The sequence below is a fragment of the Dipodomys merriami genome, unplaced genomic scaffold, assembly GCF_024711535.1.
Source record: "Dipodomys merriami isolate MVZ:Mamm:240054 unplaced genomic scaffold, mDipMer1.0.p SCAF_1098, whole genome shotgun sequence".
NCBI classification, from domain to species: Eukaryota; Metazoa; Chordata; class Mammalia; order Rodentia; family Heteromyidae; genus Dipodomys; species Dipodomys merriami.
The window spans coordinates 237812-255552 of record NW_027202380.1 but is presented as its reverse complement, the minus strand read 5'-3'; the positions used below and the strand labels follow the sequence as shown (position 1 = coordinate 255552).

Sequence of the window (17741 nt, the reverse complement as noted above, 5' to 3'; positions counted from 1 at the left end):
TCGGGCCCACCTGCCTCCTTACTGCCCACTCACACCAGAGAACCAGAGCTGTCATGAGAAGGTGGGCTCCCATACCACAAATGCCAGTCCCTTCCTTGAACACAAAAGAATTTGCTCCCCCCACTCCCTAGCCACTGTCACAGGCTCTAAGTCCCGGGGAGGCCCACGTGTTCAGTCTTTTGCCTCCAGTTCCTCAACACTGACCAACTGGGTTCTGCCCATAAAACAGTCTCTATCCATGTTTGCAAGGTATGACCCTTATCTTTGACAATTTTACCACTTCCTACTCCTTACTATAAAGTTAGGTACTCTATAAATGCTTACTGTGTTTAAGTTTAAACCATACTATGCATTTTTAAAACATGTGTTTTGCCTTATTTTTGTGTGTGTGCTCTTCCTGGGGCTTGAACTCAGGGCCTGGGCACTATTTTCCTGGGCATTTTTGCTCAAGGCTAGCACTGTATGACGTTTACAGCTCCATTTTGGGGGGGTTTGGGTGGTTAACTAGAAATAAGAGTCTCAGAGACTTTTCTTCCTGGTTGAACTTTGAATCATGATGCTCAGATCTCAGCTGCCTAAGTAGCTAGGCTATACCTATACACATGAGCCATTGGTGCCTGGCCCATTTTCTTTTTCCAAAAATTATTCCAGGGATGGTATCTTGATCTAGGCAAGACTCTGTTCTTCAAAACTGAGAAACGTAGGAGTAAGGAGTGCAAGAAACACCAGTGTACCTGCCAGTGTACCTGCCTGTGTGGACACCAGCTGGACACCAGCTACTTACTCAGTGCCGCTGTCCACCATCTGGGTGAGGAGAGAGATGCCATCCAGGTTGATGAATTCCTGGGCGAACGTGATATCCCGGGACAGGCTGGCCAAGTCCTTCAGGGCCTCCAGCTTGGCATCCAGACTTGAGGACTGGATGCGTTCATGGAGCATCCTGGGCATTCTGGGCATTCTGAGCCTTATGAGGGGTGGAGGTGGTATAAAAAAGACAACAGTGTTCAAAAGGAAAATTACAACATCACAGAAATGACAGCATCCCTGAAAAATAAAGGCCAGCATCCAGAAGCGGACAATGTGTCTGAGAATACCTGATAGCCTGCGTCTCTCACGGACAGGTGTGAGAGTAAGGGCTAGCACACTGACCGTCCATTTCACCTTCTATTTCAAAGAAAAGCAAAGTGAGGTCAGAAGAACACTGAAGCCCCAGAAACTGATCAGGGTGGGGGGATAGGATAAGGGGTGAGGCAGATATTTACTTTTGAAGCCCAATCATTTATCTAGAAGTAACTAAAAGCTACTTGCTTTGTTAAGCAATCACATAAGTGCAGACCGCGTACCCATCTCTTCAGCCAATACTTTGAGTAATCACAGCCTACACATTATGTCTGAGAGCTTCATTCCCATTTTTCCCAAGTATATATTTTTCCCATATGTATTTAAAGAATAAGACAGAAAATACTGAAAATTATTTTATTATAGAACTCACTATGATCTTAATGGCTGCACATACACTAGAACCCTATGTGGCTTTTTAAGACACAAGCCTAGGCCATCTCAAGGGTTTCCTGTGTCCAAAGCCTGGGTGAGGTCCCAGAAAGCATGCCCTTGAAGCATGTCTCTAATTATATGCAGAAGTCCAGGGCTCTAAATAATTTTGCTTTTTACATTTTTGTTTTGTTTGCTTGTTTTGGTGCCAGTCCTAGGGCATGAACTCAGAGTCCAGGCACTATCCCTGAGCTGCTTTGGCTCAAAGCTCGTGTTCTATACCACTTGAGTCACAGCTCCACTTCTGGAGGCCAGGCACTGGTGGCTCACACCTATAATCCTAGCTACTCAGGAGACTGAAATCTGAGAATGGTGGTTTCAAAGCTAATCCAGGTAGGAAAGTCCATAAGACTCTTATCTCCAATTAACCACCAGAAAACTGGACATGGAGCTGTGGTTCAAAGTGGTAGAGCACTAGCCTTGAGGGGGGGAAAAAAAAGAGCTCAGGGACAGCACCCAGGCCCAGAGTTTTAGCCCCATAATGGACCGAAGGTGGGGGGGAGATAGTCTCATGGACTGTCCTGCCAGGGTTAGCTTCAAGCTGTGACCTGTGATCCTCAGATCTCAGCCTCCTGAGTAGCTAGGATTATAGATAGGCTTGAGCCACCAGAACCTGGCTTCTAAATCACTTTGAATGTACCCTCTCTGTGTGAAGACTGGAAGAACCCCAGTTCTGTCTCCCTCCGAATCACTACCTAGACTTCCCAGCTGGGGTACAATAAGTCCTGCCTGGTCTAGTGTGCAAAGGACATTTTGTTGGTTCTTCTATATATGTACCTTTCCAAATGAACTTTTGCTAAGAAAAATGTCAATAAACGAAGAGGAAGCTAGGTAGACAGAATTTAAACCTAATTCATTCCACTTCAATGGGAGACCGACCAACGGAAACACTTACTTAAAAGGAAACAAATACTTTAAAAGGGAAAAAAATGCTTAAATGGAAATACCACCTCCACAGAATAGAAGCACAACTCAGCATGGCCACGTTACCTAAGATTGTGTGTGTGTGTGTGTGTGTGTGTGTACCAGTGTATGCGTGTGTGTGTGTGTGTGTGTGTGTGTGTGTGTGTGTGTGTGTGTGTACTGGAGTATGCATGCTAGTGTCTTATCTCCCAGGAGGGGGAACTCAGCTTGCTAGGTGCATGAACTTTAAATATTAGCACAGCTGAGCATTGGTGGCCCATGCCTGTAATCCTGAAGTAGCAAAAGACCTTCTTCTGTGTTCTTCCCAGTAATCTTTTCTTAAAATGGATGGATAAATTCACTTTTAATTCATTTTTATTGTCTATGGGCACAGGTGGCTCACACCTGTAATCCTCACTACTCAGAAGGCTGAGATCTGGAGATCACAGTTCTAAGCCAGCCTAGTCAGGAAAATCCATGAGACTCATCTCCAATAGCTAAACTGTGGTGCAAATGGTAGAGCACTAGCCTTAAGCAAAAGAGTGTTTAAGGATAGTACCCAGGCCCTGAGGTCAAGCCCCCAGGTAAGCACAAAAAATAATAATAATAATGAATTAACCAGGTACCAACTGTTCATGCCTTTCATCCTAGCTATGCAGGTGACTGGGATCAGATGATCTCAGTTCAAAGCCAGCCTGGGCAGGAAAGTCCATGAGACTCTTACCTCCAATTAATCACTAAAAAGTTGGATTTGGAGCTCTGGCTCAAGTGGTAGAAAACTAGCATTGAGTGAAAAGGCTAAGGGACAGCACCCAGACCTTGAATTCAAGCCCCAATTCTGGAAAAGAAAAGAAAAAAATGGGTGAATATTAGAGTAAGAAGAAGCTAGGAAGAGAACAAAACAAATATAGTCAAGCATCAACTCTATACAATAAACATACTTATGATTACATGATTCACTACAGAATCTTAACCTGGGCCCCAGATGTGTTCATGTTATATCAAGCTGTTGACAACACTCAGCACCAAGGAAGTAAATTTATTTTCACTTGCAAAAAGTAAGGATGCAGATCCCACAAGTAAAAAGAAGTCAATTTAAACACTAAACTCAGTGGATAGGACCCAGAAATTCCATTCCTATGTTTATAGCCAAGAGAACTGAAAACATGCCCAAAGAACTGAAAACATATGCCATATGAAGAACATGTATATACATGTATACAGAAACATTGTTTATTAACAATCTACAAGTAGACCCATGCCCATCTCTAAGAATAAGTGGCCATACAAAATGAGGCCTGTTCATCCATTCACTAGGAAATGCAAAGCAAGAAGCATTGGTGTGTGCTATAGTATAGATGTCCCTTGAATGTATTACACTCAGTAAAAAAAAGCCAAACATGAAAGAGCCCATGTTGTGCGGACCCACATACAGGAAATGTCCAGAAAAGACAAATAAATACATAAAAACAGGAAGTAGATGCATGACAGATAAGAAGGAGAAATGGGGAGCTACTGCTAATGGGTACAAGTTGTTGTTTTTTTATAATGGGATGATGATAATGTTCTTAAATTAATTGTGTTTCTGGTTGCACAATTCCATAAATACTTTTTCCACCAAAAAACAAAAAAAAAAAACAAAAAATAAAGTACTTTTTTATTTTTTGTCGGTTGTGGGGCTTGAACTCTGGGTCTGGGCACTGTCTCTCAGCTTTTCAGCTCAAGGCGACTACCACTTGAGCCACAGCACCACTTCTGGTTTTCTGGTGGTTTATTGGAGATAAGAGTCTCAGGGACGTTCCTGGCTTTGAACCAAGATCCTCAGATCTCAGCCTTCTGAGTAGCTAGGATTACAGGTGTGAGCCACCAGCGCCCGGCAAGTAAAGTACACTTTAAAAGTATATTCTGGCGGCCTTGGAACATATCTCAATAAAGTTGTAATTTTTATTTCTTTATTGGAGGTACTCAGGGTTCATGCTTGCTAAGCAGGTGCTTTACCATGTGAGCTACACTGCCAGGTCCTTTCTATACTGCTCATTTCCAACATAGGGTCTTTTTTTTTATAAGCCCAGAGCCCTAGGACGTAGCTGGGATGGCAGACCTGCACATCTTTATGGTCAGGGTGACCAGCAATGACACTGTCTTCCAGCAGAGAACTCACAGCTTGAACTGAAGGTTTTTGTTTGGAATAGCAGGACCCTAGCCTAAAAATAACCAGTGAAAACCAGACTAGGGTCATGGTTCAGTGGTATCATGCTGCCTAGCTAGCACAAGACCCCTGAGTTTCAATCCTAGTACTGCCAAAAAGAAGAAGATGAGAAAAAGGAGGTGGTTCTGATTTTGTAGATTCTACACCAGAATCACAGCAGAGATACTGGGGTTGGACCACTTGTCATCTTCTAGCTGCATAACACTGCCATAAGCAGCAGAAGCGGCCTCTGGCCTGGCCCTCCCCTTTGGAAAGTTGGTATGGCTGGGCCTTCCCCATCTCCATGTGAGGAGAAAAGTTCAAAGCAGTGCCTGGCACACTGCAAATACTCAGGGGGAAAAATAACTTTATTACTAAGCACAAACTAACATCCATTAGAAAAGTACAATGCTGTAGCCTTGTATGTTTGCAACTAAATCATTCTTGTAATGTGGTAAACAAGAATGAGGATACAATCTCTGCTACCCTACAAAGAGCCACACATATACACACACTACACACTACACACACACACACACACACACACACACACACACACACACACACACACACACACACACACACACACACACACACACACACACACACACACACACACACACACACACACACACACACACACACCCCTCTTCTGTATGCAGAACAGCATGGCCAGAATGACATTCTGTAGAGCTGCTTTACATCAGAACCTGCCATTCTCAATTAATTTTACCCCATCCTCTTTGTCCCTTCTAGGGGTGCATTTGCTAATTTAGTCCTCCAAGCATTGTGCTCTGTGTGTGCACGTGCACACATATCCACACATGCAACTCTGTGCATATGATTTTACTTATTTATTTTGCTTATTAGCCATCTTCCCTCAACCTCAGAATGTCACCTCTGTGAGCTGATAGTTTATCCCACTCCATTGTTATATCTATGGAGAATGGTGAACTTGTATGACCCAGTCAACATGCAATAAGCATTGGTAAATAAATGGCAAAGTCTCCACATCAGGCTATAGACAGACAGGACTAAGTTCTATCTTCTGGACATTCAATAAAGTAAGAGAAACTGTCATGTAATCATTGCATCTGTACCATGAAGGGGTCAGCAAAAGAAAAAGTGATCAGTATAAAAGAGAAAGTAATCAGTAATATACCAGGCCAGGCGTGTAATGAAGAGATGTGAAGGAGGAGAAAACATAGATCAAACGCTTTTAGTGCAGGCAGTATTCAAGGAAGTCTCTTCCCGGCCACACACAACACTTCCCAGAGAGAGAGGAAGAAGCACTACTACACAGGAAAGGCCAAATACATCATTATATATCAATGGAATACTATTCACCCAAACAAAGAATGAAATTCTGCCATGTGGCACAACATAGATAGAACTGGAGGTCATTATGTTAACTGAATGAGGCAGGCACAGGACTATAGTACATGGTCCCATTCACCTGTAGAACCTAAAACAACTCATCTCTTGGAAGTGTGCATAGAATGGTGGATCCCATAGGCCAGGGACAGCAGTGCTGAAGGGAAGAAGAAGAATGATCAATCAGTAAGTACTGTTACACTTGGATAACAGCTAGAAGTCCCTGTGTGCTAATGCATGGTAGGGCGAATATTTCACAAGAATAGATAGAAGAAAGGATCTGAGTATTTTTTATCATAAAGAAATGATAAATATGAGTTGGGTGCTGGTAGCTGACATCTGTAATCCCAGCTACTCAGTGGTTGATATCTGAGGATAAAAGTTTAAGCCAAAGACTCTGAGAGACTCATCTCCAATTAACCACCAAAACTCCAGAAATGGAGGTATGGCTCAAGCAGTAGAACACTAATCTTAAGTGGATGAGGAAAGGTAAGGAACAGCACAAGACCCTGAGTTCAAGCTACAGTACTGGCACAAAAAAAAGGCAAGGAAAGAGAAAAAGAAAAGGGAAAGGAAAGAAAAATATAAGAAGGTAAATATAACTAGCCTACTTTAAACATCATGTTATGTATATACATATAGAGACATCATCCTATACCCCATAAACACATACAATTTTGATGTTTTATGTATCAATTAAAAGATGAAAATTTTAATTTAAATCTTAAAAATCTGTCTTAAGATATTCCCCCCCACACAGAATAAGTATTCTAAATGTTGAGGTGATAAAGTCCGCAGTAAACAAAACTCATTTTAGCTCTTCAAAAATGAAGAAAAAAGTAGAAAGAATACTTATGCAGAGAAATATCTTCCTGCACATTATGCAGAAGGATGACAAGCAATCCAGGGAAAGGCACCCAAGGCCTGCTGTCATCCTCACACTGCCCACTGTACCCCTTCCACCGCCCCCACCTTCCCCAGCCATCCACAGGGGCTCTGCATTTCTTTACAGAAGCAACCCATCCACTCAGCATCCATGTAGATAGTATATAATAACGTCCTGCAGAAAATCGTCACCTCTGTCCAATTTCTCCCCCTCTGAAGTTTGTTCTTCCATATGCCAACTTTCTACCTCATCAGACAAATGAAGAATGGTGACCTGGTCCAAAATTCAATTTCTACTCCCCTTACTGTGATTTAGCAATTACAACAGAAATTTCCAGGCAAAGGACATGCCTATGATTTCAAGGATGCAACTCTCTACTTCTCCTCACCACCCCATCCCTTCCACCATCCTGGCCTCCCCCTATCTCTGGGCTGAGAGAAGCCTTTTAGTTTGGAGGCACTGCTATCCAGTAAGTATTCTTCAGCCACATTACTTAATCATTCCAGAGACTGGCTTTGATTGCAAATCTGCTCCTGTTCACCCCTTCGGGGTCCCATTTGCTTGATCTTCACCCTTCAGGCTAATGAAGCAGTTGAGGACCTTGTATGATAACCAGTTGCTAGGATACAGAGCAAAGCCTCAAGACAGAGGACCACAGAGCTGACATTTAAGGAGGAATGTTAAAAATACCCTAAAATAAAATCTGATTTCCCCAAAGAACCAGGAAGGGGAAAAAGGCAGAGAGGTGAGTGTGTAGGAGAAGGAAAGAGGAAATGAGGTCAACTCTTGTAAATACTTTTCCTGTAACTAACACTGGACCTTTTGGGGGCAAGATCTTCCCATCATAGTCTATCTATCAGTGGAAGGAAATATGGTTTGACTTCTTTCCTAATTTTTCTTTCACCCTCTCCACTAGATTTTGTTCTCAGTTGTCCATCTCTTTTAATGGTTTTACTGCAGAGAGCTCTGAAAAATCCTGTGCTCAATTCTAAAAAGAAAAAAGAAAAGAACGAGACAGGTATTAAACGCTATCTGTTAACCAACCACTATGGTCTGTGAACCCAGAACAGGAATGTGCTTGCTCCCCAATGAATGGATGATCTCTCTCACTCTGTAACAAGATCAAGTTCAGGATGAAGGGACGGAAGGGGTAGGCAGCTCCCAGGAGTCCAGGAATGTACCAGCATCTCACAAGGCTGACCCAAAGACCATCAGGAGACTGTCCCCTTCTGGGTTTTGATCACATCCTTCTGAAGGCAGAGAAATGTTTTTCTGGAGACAAACCAGTTTCCCTTAAAGGAACATGCATATTCATATGTCTTCTACAGCTAAAAAGACAGAACCACCTACTAATTACTCCCTTAGCCAACCTCGCATGACAGGACTGAATAATTATCACCCCTTGTGCTTGGTGCTTAGGTCCATGATCCAAAAGCCAAAACAGAACCTGATTGACGTCCAGATCCCACTAACATTAAAAGATGTATTGACTCCATTTTTTTTGAAGTGACATGAGGTAATTATTTAGATTTGAGTCTTGGCCTTGGATCTAGCCAGTGGCTGGGCACCCTTGCACAGCAGGAGAGGAGGTCAAGTATAACTGGATTTCTGACCAGGTGCTGGGCTGGGCTATTTTTATGGGGTAAGGATGGTGGGCCCATTGTGGCTGGAAAGCCTGACAGAGTAGGAGGAAGGAAGCTGCAGATTGGGCCTGAGCCAACTGCCTTCTTGTATGACCTTGAACATGTCAATGAACTTTGGCTTCCTTATCAACAGAATGGAGGCTAGGAAACCCTTGCTAAAGGTCAATTCTTTTCTATTTTATTGTATTTCTAGTACAATAAAGAAAGAGGAAATATTTGAGGCTCTTGAGCAATACTGCTGATAGAATGAAAGGGTGATAGGGAAATAAATCTGTCATAAGAAATAACTTGAGGAGACTGAGGCAGGGGAGGGAGGCTTTGAGCAACTGCACAGGTCCTGACCTTGCAAGTGTTGGCTCTGGGCACTCGTATCTCAAATTAAACAATCCAGAAGAGAAAGCCAGACCTAGGAAGTTAGTAAGGAGTGAGGTCTATGGTGAAGATGTCCACCTTTCCTTTCATAACTCTTAGACTGTGTTTAGAGATGCATTGTTGGTGGATGACTTTGTTTTGTGTAACAAAGATCCTTTTAAAAAAAAAAAAGGCCAAATTCAAATTGCATTTGCAATTTTTTTAATTCTGCACATCTTTTAAATTTTTTATTATTAAGTAGTTGTACAAAGAGGTTACAATTCCCTAAGTCAGATTGTGAGTAATATGACTATCTTAACAGTCATAGGGCCAGAATTTAAATTTTTATCTTGTAGAAACACTGGAGTTGAATGTACGCTTTAGGATTCAAGTTACATGCTTGCTGCTTCTTAACCCAAAATTCATCTCCCTTTGTATGTGCTTTGGTACACAGAAGATGGACCTAGGGCTTACCCTACTTTCCAGCTGGGGAAATTGAACCTGCACCAGGAGAATGTACTGGAAAAATTTCCCCCAGGGGCAAGAAGAATGCTCCCACCATAGAAGAATCCACACAGAAGACCTCAGGTCTCCTGCACCCCTAGATCCTGTTCCCCCTTCTGGGAGTCAATTCTAAGGTCACCTAGGAGTCAATTCTAAGGTCCCCAGCACAGGTCATCTGGTCAAGTTTATGTCCTCAGACCAGTTTTTGCATCACAGGGAGGTGGCGAGGACCCCAGGGGAGAAGCAGGGTCTGCTCCCCACCCCCACTACCTCACACTTTTTGTTTGTTCTGGTCCTAGGGCTTCAAACAGGGCATGAGCATTTTGTCTAGGCTAGCTCTACTTCTGCTTCTTGATGGTTAATTGGAGGTAAGACTCTCAGGGACTTTAACATCAATGCTGCCTGTCCTCAGACAGGCCACATAGGCTCTTTTCTGCATCTGTTTCATCTAGACCTACTAGAGCCATTTCAGCCCCTTTATTCTGTTAACCAGCTTTGACTAGTGGCCAGTTCTTTAAGTTGAACATCCCCTGTTTAAATAAATAATGGTATAATTTCTGGTTGGACCCTGACTGATATATCAAGTGTTCCAGATGGTCCCCATACAAAGGAAAATTTAAAGTAATTATACTAAAGCAGGCCAATGATATACTGGTATTAAAAAAATGGTTTGTATTATGGAAACATAGGTCATCACATTGCAAAGTCACTGAGTCAGGTTACAAAACTACACAGAAGCAAGAGTTCAGAATACAATGAGTGTGTGCACTGGGAGATACCGGCACCGAGGTAATCCCTGTATAATGCTACTAATGATAGGAAGGACAGAAGAAAGGAAGGACAGAAAGAAGGAAGGAAGGAAGGAAGGAAGGAAGGAAGGAAGGAAGGAAGGAAGGAAGGAAGGACAGAAGGAAGGAAGGAAGGAAGGCAGGAAGGAAGGCAGGAAGGAAGGAAGGAAGGAAGGAAGGAAGGAAGGAAGGAATGGAGAGAGGGAGGGAGCGAGGGAGGGAGGGAGGGAGGGAGGAAGGGGGGAGGGGAAGAAGCCCAAAAGATGGCCTACATGATTAAGACAGAAAGTAACTTCTGGCAAGTTCTAGACAAACTTGCCCAAGCTAAGTGAATCACACTGAACTGCTTCATTTATTCTTGGGGATAGAGCCCTGCTGGCCAGCCCCTCCCACTATGGTCAACTTTAACCGAGCCACCAATCAAAGGGCAAGGTGCAAATATCTACTTTTGAGTTTCAGTGGATAAGGTAATGCCTATAGTCTCAGAAAGCCACCAAGTCTGGAGGCAAAAACTGTACTGACAGGGGAGATGTTTATGCTTGAAAAATAATAAATTAAAAAGTTGTAAAGGGTCATTGGCAGGGATTGCCAAGGACATTTACTTCAGCTAGGAAAATGCCACCTCCATGGCCAGACCCAGGTAACACCAAAACAACAACACAACAAGTGGCAAGCACTTGCAGCTGAGAGCTAAGGGACTTAGTATGTGAAGCACCCAGGGGAGCATGGCCAGGATGAAGTTACATAGGGCCACATGGCCCACAGAACAGAAGTAACCTAGCAACACTAAGTAGCAACACCAAGTGTTAGGTGGGCCTAGGGCAAACCCAAAAGTTTCAATGACTCTTGGTCATGTGGGCATGTGCCATTCCTGAGACACAACATATACTCATAATCTGAGTACCTGGCATATAGTAAATGGATATAATTGCCCCTCAGTGCCAAAGCCCACAGATGTTCAAGCCCATTGTTCAAAAAAGGTATAAGTAGAGCTGTGGCTTTAAGTGTTAGTACACTATAGCCTTGTGCAGAAAAGCTCAGGGACAGCATCCAGGCCCTGAGTTCAAGCCCCAACACCAACAAAAAAGGTGTAGTACTTGAATAGAACCATGTGATCTTCTCATGTCCTTTAAATTATCTCTAGATTGCTTATACTCCCTAATTAATACAGTGTCAAGGCTAGGTTGTTAGACTGGATTGTGTGTAATAACAACAAGGGGAAAAAAATCAGTGCATACTCAGTCTGGAGGCCTTTTTAAAAATCATTTTCGACCCAGGGTGAGTTGAGTTGTATTCGTCTAAGCAGAGACCACAAATGCAGAAGGGCGACTGTACCTGAGCACAGTGTCTCTGGGCCTCCCTTCCCACACTGCTACCTGAAGACAGTTCCCACACTGTCACGATGGGGATTAAACTAGACAGTGCAAATAAGGGCTCTGCTTGACATGCTCATGAAATATGCAAAGGCCCAATTATCACTCATAAGAAGAGGCAGATTCTGCAGCCACACAAGAGGAAAATCTGCCCCAGGTTGAGAAAGAGAATCTCTGAGGAAGAAGACCAGGGAGGCATACTTGATGATGTCCAGGCCTGAGACAGTAGACTTTTAGGGTTCTCTTTGCTTTTCCCTTTCTGGTCCTGGGTGTTTAGGGAATCTGTTGAAATCTCTGGTTCTCTTCTCAAAATGTTTGTAAGTACATAAAATAAAATGTGGATGCTTGCTAAGAAACCAAAGAGCCATTCCAATATTTTAATGGGTTCATAGTGATATATAATCAATGCAGGACTGAGACAATGTCTTCTGTGTGAGCCAGACAGTATTTTAAGTGTACTGGGACAAGAGGGATCAGCTACAACAGTGACACATGGATGAATGGATATGGCCGCATTCCAGGGCACTTAATATGCGGAAACAGGTGGCACCTCAGATGTGGTTCAAGGCTGTTGTTGCTGACTTCTTCATTAATAAACAAGATTAAATAACAAGATTTGTTAGGAATTCTAGTAATCAGCATGATCCCTAATCAAATGTAATGGTCATAAATGACATTTTAGATGTGAAAATGGAACCAGGTACCTTGAAGGGATGAACAGGGCTAGGAAAGATGGGGAGAAAGGGGAAAACAATAGATAGGGAGCCACTGATCAAGATGCATTGTACTCATAAACCTATATGTTGACTAGAAAGCTCTGTAGATTACTGAAAGATAACTTGAAAAACAAGTAACATTTTAAGGTTAACTGTAATGAAAGCAGCAAATACCTCTCATCTCTCTCAGTGACATAGGGGCACAGATACTACTTATATTGTCACAGTTTCTTGCCATAGTAACATTTTCATACAACTGCAACTCTATTCTCTTACAAGTTCAAGGACAAGATGTTACAACAATGGCCTTTCATCACAGTTACAAAAAAACCCAGATTCCTCTCATGGTTTAGAAACTCAGACTGGGGTGGCCGTGGCCAAGTTCTCTCTGGAGCCTTCTCCCACCCAGCTCACTGTCCTGTCCTTTGTTCTATCACACAGGGTGCTTTGACACGCTTCAGGGATGGCACAAGCTGTCCCCTTCCTGGGAATGTTAGGATCTGGCTCCAGGTCAATCTTAGAGAGACAATCCTTACAGAGAGTACCACGGCCAGGATGGACAGCCAGGGCTTTGCATGGAAATGCAGATAGTCTCAGGGAGAAAAGACAAAATGTATGGATGCACAGCCTTGACATTGACACTGACCTTCAATAGCACTCCTGCCTAGTTTGTGGGGATTCACACGGTTGGAAGACTAAGCCCCTTACATCTCCAGTTTGGCTGTCAGATCCCTCTGCCAATGGCCTTATTTGTTTCTATCCAGCTGATTATAAACCTGAACCCAGCCAGATCATATTTCTAGCCCATTCTTAAACCTATATTCCAGGTCAGCCTTTCAGAATAAACCAAAATAGTAACAGCCACCATACTGTGATTCTGTAGCTTTATCATGTTACTCACTTTTAAAAAATAAATACCTCGCCAGGTGCCTGTGGCTCACACCTGTAATCCTAGATTCTCAGCAGGCTGAGATCTGTGGACTAGGGTTCAAAACCAGGCAGGAAAGTACACGAAACTCTTCTCTCCAAGAATCACCAAAAAGATGAAGTGGAGCTGGAACTCAAGTGGTAGAGCACTAGCCTTGGGCAAAAAACCTCAGGGACAGTGTCTAGGTCCTCAGTTCAAGTCCCAAGACAGGCACCAGCACCCAATAAACAAACAAATAAACAAATATTTTGTTCATTTTCTAAAAATGTCCTGTCTTTTTCCACACTCACCAGAATATATATTCAAAGGAGAGTGGCCATTAGCCAGGCACCAGTGGCTCATGCACATAATCCTAATTATTCAGGAGCCTGAGATCTGACGACTGAGTTTCAAAGCCAATCAGTACAAACAATCCAAATGTTTTTTTTTATATTTTATTTTTTATAATGAAAATACTGTACAGAGGGGTTACAATTACATGGGCAAGATAATGAGTACATTTCTTATCAAGCATTGTAGCCTCCTCCTTTTTTTACACTACCCATACAAATCCAAATCTTATCTCCAAGTAAACAGCAAAATGTTAAAAAGTGGAGGTGTGGCTTAAGTGGTAAAGAGCCAGCTTTGTGTGAAAAAACAAGTGAGTGTGAGGGCCTGAGTTCAAGTGCCAGTACAAACACACACACACACACACACACACACACACACACACACACGCAGAATAGTGGACATCAACTTTTGTTCATCACCAGTGCCTAGAGCAGTCAACCAATGCTTTCAAATGAATGGAATAGTTGTTTTAATCCTAGTGGAGCCTGGAAAAATAATCAAAATATATTACACACTAAAGCTAAGAGGCCACTTACATCTTCAAGAACAGAAATAACCAGAAATAAAACCATATACTTACAGTTATCTGATATTTGATAAGGGAGCCAAAAATATAGAGTGGAAAAAGATAGACTTTTCAATAATTGCTGTTGGGAAAACTAGGCATCCATATGCAAAAAAAAACTAAAAATGAGTCCCTAATTGTCACCATGCACAAATATCAACTCAAAGTAGATCAACTGAAACTTTGAAATTACTGCAAGAGGGAGTAGAAGAAACACTGGAACTCATAGACATAGGCAGAAACAATTTTTGGAAAGAGTCCCAGGGGCACAGCAGATAGGAGAGAGACTTGACAAATGGGACTACACCAAACTAAAAACTTTCTGCACAGCAAAGGACACAGTTACTAAACTAGAAAAACAGACAACAGACTGGGAGAAGATCTTTAACAGCAGTACATCAGACAAAGGCTTAATATCCTAAATATACAAGGAGCTCAAGAAACTAACTCCTCCCAAAGCTAATAAACCACACACTAAATGGGCAAAAGAGCTAAGGAGACACTTCTCAGAAGAAGAGGTAAGAATGGTAAAGAAACACATGAGGAAATGCTCAACATCCCTGGTCATAAAGGAAATGCACATCAAAACAACTCTGAAATTCACCCCAGTTAGACTGGCCAACATCATGAATTCAAACAACAAATGTGAGAGGACATGTGGGGGGAAAGGAACCTTATTGCTATTGGTAGAAATGTAACCACTCTGGATGGAAGTCTGGAGGTTCCTCAAAAAATTAAATATAGATCTTCTCTACAACCCAGCAATACCACTCCTGAGCATCTACCCAGAACACCATAAGCCTAAAGACACCTACACAGCCATGTTCAATGCTGTACGATTCGCAATAGCCAAGTGTAGAAACAGCCCAAATGCCCTACAATAGATGAGGGGATCCAAAAAACGTAATACCTATACACAATGGAATTGTACACAGCTGTTAGGAAAGAACAGTATTATGTCATTTGCAGGGAAATGGATGGACCTAGAACAAATCATGTTAAGTGAAGTCAAGCTCAGAGAGAGAAACAGCACATTATTTTCTCATATGCAGAAGCTGGATCTAAATTACACTGGGGCATAATATATTATACAGGTCTCTAGGAATGTACACACAGTGAGACCAAAGGGGACACTCTGGAGGGGAAGAGAAAGGCATAATGCCTATGTGCATCTAAAAAGGTGCATATAAAATAATATTTATTGAAATTAACTTCAGGATATGAAAACAAGAGCATTTTTTCTTTTCTGCTGTTTTTGTTTTCTTTTCTTTTTGTTCTGTTTGTTCTCTTATATGTCTTTGGAATGTAAGGGGAGGCAAAGAAATGGAGGGACAAAGGATGAACAAACGCAGCAATGATACTCACTAGACACTCTGTTGAAAATGAACTATACAACTTGTGGGTGGGGATAGGAGGGAAAAACAGAGACAGGGAGGGCTGACAATGTCGAAAAAGAAATGTACTCTGTTTTGAGCATTTTCAAATGAAAATAATTTTTAAAAAAGAATAGAATTGCCCTTTCTCTTCCCATCTACAAACAAATCTCAAACTATCTTTCCTTTTCCTCCCTGTCTACTTCATGACTATTCCAAGGTGCATGTGTCTCTACACATCTTTTAAGAGAGAGAAGCGAGAACATTGCTCAAGTTCCACTATCAGACTATGTGTGTGAGATGAGTCTCAAGTGTAATGAGCCATCAGCTGACTCCTGCTGGGACAGCTCCCAACATCTGAGGCCCAAAGTCCAGAACCACACTCAGAAATCCAGCCTTCAGAGTCCCAAGAAGAAGGGTCCCTGTATGAGAGACTGGACAGGGCCCTTCAGAAAACAAGGTCTAGACTCTCAGCCGGAAGGTAACCAACTCAACAGCACAGGGTAGTAAATAGATGGACTGCCACTTGAATCCCACTGTTCTACCTTTTCTCTTTCCTCTCCTTTTGCCAGAAGAGAAAATGCAATCTAAGGAGATTTTCCTAAATAAGTGGGTAGCAAGCACACTATGTGTGAGAAGAGAGTTAAACAACCAATACTTTCAAAAGTGTTGAGAAACCACATGCAAATCAAGATCATAATGAGATACTATCTTACCAGTCGTGATAGCTATTGCAAAAAGACAAATAACAACAACAAATCCTGATGAGGATTCACAGAAAGGAAGCTAGACACAAGTAGTGAGAATGCAGTATTACTACAGACATTTGGGACAACAGTTTAAATGTTCCTCATAACGCTAGAAAGGGAGTTACCATCTGGTCCAGCAATTCCGTATTGAGTCTGTGTCCAAAGGAAAGAAATCAGTATGGGAGGGGGGGAAAGTAGTTGTGGAGATGGGAAGGAAGGGATGATAGGGGAAAAACAAAGGAGGAGGCAACAACGCTTCATAAGAAATGTACTCATTACCTTGCTCATGTAATTGTAACCCCTCTGTACAGTATTTTCACAATAAAAAGCTTATTTGAAAAAAAAAATCAGTATGGAACAAAAATGCAGCTGGACCAACGACAAATGCTGGAGGGGATGTGGAGAAAGAGGAACCCTATTACACTGCTGGTGGGAATGTACACTTATACAACCACTTTGGAAAGCAGTCTAGAGGGTCCTTAGAAAGCTAAAGATTGACCTCCCTTATGACCCAGTCATACCACTTCTAGGCATCTACCCTGAACAACAGAAACCAATATACAAGGACACGTGTACTTCCATGTTTATTTCAGCACTGTTCACAATAGCTAGGATATGGAAACAACCCAGATGCCCCACCACAGATGAATGGATCCAAAAATTGTGGTATCTATACACAATGGAATATTATGCAGCCATTAGAAATGACAAAATAATGGCATTTGCAGGGAAATGGATGGAGCTAGAAGGAATGTTGAGCGAGGTAAGCCAAGAACGAAGAGACAAACGGTACATGGTCTCCCTGATAAGTGGATGCTAAATCCAAAATGTTAGGTGATATGACAAAACTAACAGGACTTAAGAAACAAAGAACTCCCACTCATCTGGTTGAACCACTACTAAATATCCCCATGCTGCTGATCACATATATGGTATATAACATGTGAACACCGTTATATGTTACAGACTGTGATAGACAATTTGCTCCGGAAAAGTTAGAATGAACTTGTGATTTTAAATGAGCATCATTATTCCACAATACTGTGAAATTCCGGAAAAACCTCAGGGAAGGGACGGAGGGAGGGGATAGTAGGGGGAAAACAATGGAGGGGGTAACAATGTTCAAGAGGAAGTGCACTCATTATCTCACTAATGTAACTGTAACTCTCTGTATATATTTTTTAGGAGCTTAAGTCACAGTAAATCATAAAGCTATGCATTTTTTTGTTTGCTTTGTTTTTATTCGGCACAGATTTGTGAATGAGAGGGGAACAAGTATAAGAACCTACACAGAAACACAGCCATTAAGCACCTAGTACCCAGTAAAAAAATGCAGCTGGATACCAAGAGCTCATGCCTGGATTGCCAGCTATTCAGGAGACAATCTAGAGGAACCAAGTTTGAAGTCAGCCTGAGCAGAAAAGTCTGTGAGACTCTGTCTCCAATTAACCTGCAAAAAAAAAAAAAAAAAAAAAAACAAGTTAGAGGTGTGGCTCATATAGTAGAGCATCTGCCATGA

At 42.1% G+C, this 17741-nt stretch overlaps 1 protein-coding gene across 1 annotated transcript in view; it reads right to left on the bottom strand.

Moving 5' to 3' along the window:
• Nucleotides 1-494: 494 nt before the first annotated feature.
• The window catches only part of LOC138815467 (uncharacterized), a 48523-nt gene continuing 31276 nt past the window's right edge, over nt 495-17741 (bottom strand). Inside the window, exons 5-7 of the mRNA XM_070004895.1 lie at nt 3179-3292; nt 595-964; nt 495-535 (exon numbers count right to left, since the gene is read on the bottom strand). Coding sequence (XP_069860996.1) covers nt 3185-3292 — 108 coding nt within the window. The 3' untranslated portion in view covers nt 495-535; nt 595-964; nt 3179-3184. The remainder of the gene's footprint in view (nt 536-594; nt 965-3178; nt 3293-17741) is intronic.